At 39.1% G+C, this 8891-nt stretch overlaps 1 protein-coding gene across 1 annotated transcript in view; it reads left to right on the top strand.

Moving 5' to 3' along the window:
- POC1B (POC1 centriolar protein B) overlaps positions 1-8891 on the top strand; it is a 154991-nt gene that overhangs the window by 145518 nt on the left and 582 nt on the right. The window contains exon 10 of the mRNA XM_007952516.1: positions 4965-5185. Coding sequence (XP_007950707.1) covers positions 4965-5185 — 221 coding nt within the window. The remainder of the gene's footprint in view (positions 1-4964; positions 5186-8891) is intronic.

Raw genomic sequence — 8891 nt, 5'->3', positions numbered from 1 at the left:
TTGTTGTTATGTGCCGTCGAGTCAGCCCTGACTCATAACGACCCCTCCTTGGGTTTCCGAGGCAGTATCACTATGGAAGTAGGATTGCCCAACCTTTCTTCCGAGGAGTGGCTGGTGGGTTTGAACCACCAGCCTTCTGGTTAGCAGTCAAGTGCCTTAGCCACTATGCTACCAGAGCTCCCAAGAGATAGGCATTTCTCAGCCCATCAGATTCACCCTTTGCCCTTGGTCAGCCTGCATTTCCAGTCTGAGATGGCAACCGTGAGCTTGCCCATTGGATGACTTGAGGGTGATGACTGCTCTGCCATCCTCTTGGATAAAGATTGTCAGCTCCATGAAGTGTCATATCTGACTTGTTCTTTACTATAGACCTAATGCCTACCATTGGGAGGGTCTCATTTACTCAATAAATCGGTGAATGAATGATCATCACCCCAACTGTACTTCAAATGCCAGCAATAGGAGAGATAAGAAAAGGAATGGTGTGATTTCCTCTTATAATGAACTACCAAAGCATTTTTTCTTTTTGCAGTCCCACAGTCTTTCTCTGCTTGTACATCATGTTCATTCAGCAGTGCTTGTGATGTGCCAGGTCCTGTGGGAGGTTTAGGACCTGCTTGCCTTAATTCTCTTACCATAGTGTAGACTCCTCGAGGGAAGACAGCTCACTGTGTGCACATTTATCAGTGGTAAATGCTTAGCATAATGATATAGGTGCTAAATAAGTATTTGCTTACAAAATGAGTATTAGCAACTTTGATATAGGAGAGAACTTCAGTGTATTGGAAGCAACAGATACTAAGTCTCAATTGCTGGACTTATACTAGTCTAGAATCTTACACACTTTTTCTTTTCTCATTTTGTTAAAATTTAATTTTGTACATGAATGCTTTGAAACTTCCCCAAGCCGTGTACCTCACTCCTCTCCTGTACAGACCGGGTGCAAAGGCGGGGTTGGCTGCTAGGAAGGGACCTGCTCGTGCCCGGCTTCCAGTACTTTCGAAAGACAGACACGCAGTTGGCTGGTGTTGCTCGATGGAGATCTAGTATTTTCCCTGCCACTGCCCATATCCTTTTTTTTTTTTTTTTCATTTATCTTTATATGTCACATAGTGGTAATGTACTTTTTGCTAGTTCCAAGCAAGAAAATTATTACTAAGGCTATTTTGGGGCTCTTTTTATAGCTTGGGCTGTCTATGGTCTTAAATCTTTTCTTCACCCAATTTTCTATTGCCTTGTCTTCACTAACTACCCTGACTATCAAACTCCCACAGTTTAATGATTGGCTTGTTAATTAGGCTGGGGCTTTTTCCCACGATTGGCTAGAGCTGTTATTATAATATGACTAGTGATATTTGTGGCCATGACTTGGGGTATATACTTAAGTACATATGTTGCAATCCATGTTTAAAAAGCTGTCTTTGTTATGTTGTTGTTGTTATGTGCCGTCGAGTAGGCCCCGACTCATAGCGACCCCTCCTTGGGTTTCCGAGGCAGTATCACTACGAAAGTAGGATTGCCCAACCTTCCTTCCGAGGAGTGGCTGGTGGGTTTGAACCGCCAGCCGTCTGGTTAGCAGGCAAGTGTCTTAGCCACTATGCTACCAGAGCTCCTATGTTATAGATAAGTTGATTTTCATCTTTGAGAATAGTAATAAAACTTTGTATAAGTGGTTAATGTAATAAGAAAGTATTCAAGTTCCTGCTAGGTGCTGGGCACTATGCTAGCAGGTCCTGGGGATACAGTGGTGAGAAGAGCAAGTATTGAGCAGTCTAGTAAAGGAAACAGGCAAGGAACACATGTACAAATGTAAACACTAATCTATTATGGAGGAAGACATCGGATGTCATACTAGAGTGTGTGGAGTGTCCAACTTAATAGGGTGGTCAGGGGCTACTTTTCTGAATATGTGACAATTAAGCTGAGATTTGAATGTCAGAAAGGACTCAGCCATGCTGGTAGGACAGAGAAGGTCATGGCAGGTATGGCAGAAGCAATGTGAAAACATCACTTGTCTTTTGAGCAAGAATTGTTTCTTTGGGGATGAGGATGGTTGTACATAGCCACTATGCATTGTCCCAGTGAGTGAGGTGGCAGCCCAGGGTCCCAGAAGTTCATGTTCATGAGATAGGGCTTCTTGGTGAATTCTTTGTGTAGTCCATACTCACCTTTACACTGCTTTCTTTTCAGTCTTTGCCACCAGCTCAGTAGCTGGGAACCCATGTAGGTAAGTGCTGTGTGTTCCTTTCCCAGTTTCCTAGCTTAGAGCATGAATAGGTAGGTCTTAGATTCTTATGAATATGGATAGCATTAAAAATTCTTTGATAACTTGTTCTTCCTTGTTCTATGATTGCCTGGTGTTCTGCTTCTGGACATTCTGGGGACAGTTTTAGCTTTCGTTAGTCACATGGAGTTGAGCAATTCAGAGTGATAGTGAAGAGGCTTGCTTCAGGGGCTGAGTTTTACTGAGTGCCTCATTCCGTACCAAATCATTCTCACTCAGGTATTTTCAGATCAGGCACATCCTAAAGATAGAGAATTTGGGGTGTAGAGCACAGCTTCTCAGAAGACTTAGCCACTACTAGGTCCTCACCATTTAGAATAGTGCCTGGCACTAAGTAGGTTCCAGAAAGGTGTTGAGTGAACAAATGAAAAGATCTTGAGGAGATATATCTAGGAGGGTGGGAATACCAAGATTTTTTTTTTATGCACATATTTAAAAATAAGCTTCTTATTTTTGGCAAATGGGAAATTAGTAGGATTATGGCAGTAGGAAACTTGAAAGTTTTCATCTGTCTGAAAAATGACTGGAAGGATCACGGAGAACAATTGGCTGTAATCCCAGAATTACAGTGCTTGGAGTACTTTGGCCTCAGATCTTTGATTAGTTATGTTTCCTACACTTTTCCTAGTTGTGTGGTCTTCAGCAAGTTATTTAACTTCATGTCTCTGTTTGCTCATTTCTAAAATGGGAGTAATAGTAGAATCCACTTTAAGAATATTGTGTTAAAAGTTAATATGTATAAAGTATTTAAAACAGTGTCAGACACACAGTAAACTCTATAGTGCTAATACTCATCATTAGAAATATGTTGTCCACATTTTAGGCAACCTCTGTCAAGAACTCAGGTCTCAAGTGATAATCAGTACGTAAAATTGATTTAAAAATTTTTAAAATCATAAAATATATCTATTTGTGTTTTTGTTTTAACAAGAACTTTCAAATAAAACAAACCCACTGTCCTCAAGTTGATTGTGACTCATAGCGACCTCCATTGGGTTTCCAAGGCGGTAAATCTTTATGGAAGTAGATTGCCCCATCTTCCTTCTGCAGAGCTGCTGGTGGGTTTGGACCACCAACCTTCTGATTAGTAGTCAAATGCCTTAGGCACTGTACCACCAGAACTTTAGTAAGATAAAATTCACATATAATAAACTTCACCCTTTTAATGTATGTATTTTAGTACTTCACAGAGTGAAGTACTACATTTTAGAATATTTCACCACCCCAAAAAGAAACTTAGAACATTTTCATCACCTCCATACCCATTGACAATCTTTACCCATTCTCTCCTCCCTCCAGCCCCTGGCCACTACTAGTCTTAGTCTGTCTCTGTAGATTTGCTTATTCTGGACATTGCAAGTAAATGATACCATACAGTATGTTGCCTTGTGGCCTTTTGTGTCTGACCTAGCATAATGTTTTCAAGTTTCATCCATACTCTGTAGCATGTATCAGTACTTCATTCCTTTTTGTAGGCAAATAATATGCCATAGTATGGATACACGACATTTGGTTTACCCATTTATCAGTTGTTGGACATTTACGTTAATTCCACTTTTAGGGTATTGTGAATATTGGTGCTATGAATGTTCATATACAATTTTTTGTGGATGTGTGTTTTCAATTCCTGAGTCATATGGTAACTTTATGTTTGACATTATGAGGTACTGCCAAACTTTTCCAAAGTGCTTGCACCATTTTACAACCCAACCAGCAATATATAAGGGTTCTAATTCCTCTACACTCTCACCAACACTTGTTACTGTGTCTTTTTAATTAGAGCCATTCTAGTGCGTATATGATGATATCTCTCTGTGGCTTTCATGTGTATTTCCCTGATGACTAATGATCTTGAACATCTTTTCATGTGCTTATTGGCCATTTGTGTATCTTTAGAGAAATGTCGATTCAAATCCTTTGATCATTTTTTAATTGAGTTATCTTTTCATTAAGTTGTATTTTTTTAATATATTCTAAATATAAGTATCTTATCATTTATATGATTTCCAAATATTCTCTCCCATTCTGAGGATTATGTTTTGAATTTTCTTGATGATGTCCTCTAAAGCACAAAAGTTTTAAATTTTCATGATGCCTGATTTATCTATTTTTTCTTTTGTTGCTCATGCTTTGGTGTCATAGCTTAAGAAACCATTGCCAATTCCAGATCACAAATACTTACTCCTATGTTTTCTTAGAGTTTTATTGTTTCAGCCCTTAACATGTATGTCTGTGGTCCGTTATGAGGTAACTTTGTACATGGTGTGAGATAAAGGCCCAATGTCATTCTTTTGCATGTGGGAATTCTTTTTGATGCTATTGTATATGGATTTTTTAATTTTATTTTATTCTCGATTTGTTTGTTGTCATGTTTGTTTTTAAACTAACTGTATTGAACAGGCTTTTTTTTAAATGGTAGAATGCCTAATCTCTCAGACAAATGTATACAGAGTATATTTCACTTTATAAAAAAAATCAAAGAAAATTATAAATTTGCCTGATTCACTGAGCTTTTTTGCTTCTTATACTTGTAATTTCCATAATTTGTTATAGTTGAGGAAGGACAATTAAATGTAAAGCTAGGCTTTTTAGAAAAGGAATAGTGAAAAATTTTATATATAATTTTAAATCCTAGAAAGTATAATTCTTCATATCTTTTCTGTGATGTTAAAGACAACAGAAACAACAGAAACCACTGGTAGAACTCTACCAGACAAGAGTGAAGAGATCAGCGGATATTTCTTGAACCCTTCGTTAGTGTCTTCAAACTGTTCACCAGCAACCCTGAAAAAGAAAACAGAAGACATGAGTGACCTTCCCTACGAGAATCAAAGAAGCATACCATTGGCTGTGACCGATGCTTTAGAACATATTATGGAACAGCTCAATGTTTTGACACAGGTAGGCTAGCATGCACTGTGTGGTAAGAAATACAAAACACCCCTGATTATAGCAGGTTGCAGACCAAACAGGGCGGGAGAGGTTTTTTTTTCTTAGCAAAGAAAGTTCAAGGTAGCAATCAATATGGCAAAATATGCTCTGCTAAGCTGTTCTAGCAAGATCTTGTGGAGGTGAGCCTAGACCCTATGTGTACACATGCTTGTGCATACATGTGCGCACGCATAATGTGCACATTGTGCTGTTTCTGTCTTCCCGTGGCCAGAAGGAAGTAATGTGGGCTACAAACAGTGATGGTACTCCATGCTGGAAATATGTTTTGTTCTTGGCTGTAATCTTTTTCCCTAGGAATTTTGATTCAGTGTGTTCAGAAGATTAGGTCATTCTCAAAAAAGTATTTAAGGCCTGAAGAAAAATACCTGGTTACTATGAAATATTGCCAATGTAGATGGTTCTTCACCCTGAAGAGATTCTCACTGTCTAGTATAGCTTCTCTTCTTCCAAAGCTTCTTTCTTTACTTCCGTCTTCTGTTGTGAAAATTAATCATTCAGCATGTTCTGGTTCCCTAGTGCCACTCTGACAAGGATATACCACAAATGGGATGGCCTTAACAAACAGTAGTTTATTCTCTTACAGTTTGGAGGCTTTAAGTCCAAGTTCCAAGTGCCAGGCTCTAGGGACTGGGTGAGAGCCCCTCGACCTTGGGGTCCAGCTCTGCCTCCTGGTCCCGGCCCACTGGAGCTAAAAGCGTTTCTTCACTCAGATAGTTGCTGGCTGCTGAGGCTGAGAAATTCCAAGGTTGACAAGTAAAAAGGCACAGTCCCGATGTTACCAAACCACACAGCAGACCATTAAGTTAAGTCCATTTTAAGTCCCAAGGTCAGCAGAGCATAGCAGGCTACTGAGCAATGACACGGCTACATGCAGAGTCCAAGCGTGCCATAGGCTAGAGACCGTTCCCAAGGCTTCTCCTTATATACAGGAAGCAGACCACATCCCAAAGGCAGCTACTCAGCTGCTTGTGGTAGATCCCATCATAGAGTTGATTGCCAGTCTCATCATGGGGTATAACTACCACCAGCTGCCCAGCCACTCAACCAGGCCCAGCCAAGTTGACACACAAACATAACTACCACACAGCAGATGTTATAAATTCCAAAAAATACATCTTCAGAATTCATGATACTGTGTTCTGACGGTGGTGATGATTTGGCATTCCCATTTTAAAATATAAACCAGTCCTTTGAGGCCAATTGACCCTTTCAAAGAAGGAATCCAAAAAACAACCAATCACATCCATAGCCACTGAGTCAGTTCTGACTCATAGCAGTCCTACAGGACAAAGTAGAACTGCCCCCAGAGGGTTTCTGAAACTGTAAATCTGGATGGAAGTATCATCTTTCTCCTGCAGAGTGGCTGCTATGTTCCAGCTACCAACCTTTCAGTTAGCAGCTGGGTGCTTTAACCACTGTGCTACTGGAGCTCCTTAAGAAGGAATACAGTGCATATTAAATAATATACCAAAGTGGTCTTACTCTTGGCCAGTATAGATCTCAATTAAGGGAAGCAGTATATTGAAATGGATACAGCAAACATTTCTTTTCCAGCACTGCTGACTCAGTGTGTCCTTTGAACAAGTCTTTTGTTATTCCTTTTTTGATACAAATGCTGGAATTTGGAATTTGTCACAAGTTATACATAAAGAGAGGTTAAGATGTGAACTAGAGAGAGATCAATTACTAGCTCAGAATGAATACTTCAAGTCAGAATGGCTCTTGCAAAGAAATCATCTAACCCAGTTCTCAACCTTGGCTATGCATTACACACCTACTCCTTACTCATTGACTATCTCTTTATCTGACACTTTCCATTTATGACAGTAGGAAAAAATCTTCTATCTGATACTTTGTGCATTAACGGCATACATCTGATAGTAATGAATGCTGGGTGTGATTCTTAAGGTTGTGTGTTAACTTGGCTGGGCCATGATTCTTAGTGGTTTGGCAGTTAGAGAATGATGTAATTTGGCAATTTGCTAATGATACAGTCACCCTTCATTTTGTGGTGTGATATGGTTGTCCTCCATTTTTGCATGTTAATAAACGAGGAGTGGGTGTAATCACCTGGCAGCTCAGCAGCATGCAGATGCCCAGTGTTCACCTCCAAAGAATCCATTTCTGGCATCAGTTTCTCAAGCATTCCATATGATTCTATTTTGCAGCTAGGGTTTGAACTGCTAGTTAAGTCACTGTTTTTATCCTGGTGATTACTTCTCAAGTCTTTGGAGTTAAGTGTCATATAGGTGGATTTGGGGTCCTGACAAATTGTGAAAAGGAACCTTGTGAAAACTTGGAGACATCATAAGGTGTGCTTGATGGAAATCATATTAAAATTACCAAATGTCACTTCTTGGCATTATGTTGGAGGTAGCTGTCTGTTTATCAGACATTATTTCCTTTAAAGGCAGTTTACCTCTCAGCTTTGTGGTCCAGTTCAGTTTTAGTTGGCTTATCACTTATGTTGCCATGACTCCCTCACCTAAACTGTCATCTTTTGATGATGGGTCCTCATCAGGGTCTCTCCCATGAATCTTTTTTATTCCCTACTCTTTAAACTTCATGACCCTTATCTCCTTTTTACCTGATGCAGAGTTGAATAAATCAGTTTAAGCTTACTGAACTTCTCAATGATTTCTTTATTTTTAATTTAAAGGACTGGCTTTCTTTTACATATTAAAGAGGTTAAAAGCAGGCACAGCACACTGCAGAGTGGGAACAGTGAAGCTGTAGGAAAGTGGCAAGTGAAATAAATAATGTTCTGATTGACTTTAATTAGACATAACTTAACATCTCAATTTAATTGCAGAGTGTTTATAACTATCTCTACTGAACTGTAATTAGAAATAAACAAGTTACATTTTAGATGGCAGATCATTTGGGTTATCCAGGGTTAAAGCTATTGATAGGTGTCTCAGTAGCTTTAGCATGTGAACCTTTGTTAATGGATGTAAAGTACCTGGTAAAATGCTTGACACATAGTAGACACTCTGTCTGTAAATGGTAGAAAGTATTATTAGATCACTGTTATTTTTAATTTGTCCTGATCTATTGTATAGAATATGAAAAAAGGTATTAAATAATAATGCTTTTAAAAATTAGTTACTTTCAGAGGATAGTAGTGAACCAATTCAGTGTCTTGAAACTTGGTAACTAAAATAGCTGAGCATTTCCACTGACCTGTACCACCAGAAAATCAAAACAGTAGATAGAGAAGTAGCTCCTATTTATACATTATTCCAACTAATATATGGGGAAAAAAATACAGAATCCCCAAGAATTAATAGATCTAGGCATTGAGTAGCTACTAAAATCACAAAGAAATGACCAGATATCATTACTGTGCCTCCTACTGAACGGATACATGACAGCCTATACTCATACCAAGGGATCAAATCTGAGTCTGGTCAGGCCAGTGGATCAAGCTGCCGATTTACAGAAATTAAGTGTTTTATATCCATTGTTTTTGTTCAGCCCTCCTAGTAACTCTGTGAGGTGCTATTATCCTCTGGTTGAGGGAACTGACAGTAATCATTGTGATTTTTTAAAAGTAAACTAGTTATCCAGCCATCTGGTCTACCATGAGTAGAATTATGACAGAATGACCAGCAATGTCATTTAAGTAGCACCTGGGCCTAGCATGTGGCGTTTT

This window comes from Orycteropus afer, unplaced genomic scaffold, assembly GCF_000298275.1.
Source record: "Orycteropus afer afer isolate SDZICR_OR568_19922 unplaced genomic scaffold, OryAfe1.0 scaffold00343, whole genome shotgun sequence".
NCBI lineage: Eukaryota > Metazoa > Chordata > Mammalia > Tubulidentata > Orycteropodidae > Orycteropus > Orycteropus afer.
Note: the sequence above shows the minus strand (reverse complement) of the source record. Positions and strands in the feature narration are given on the sequence as shown.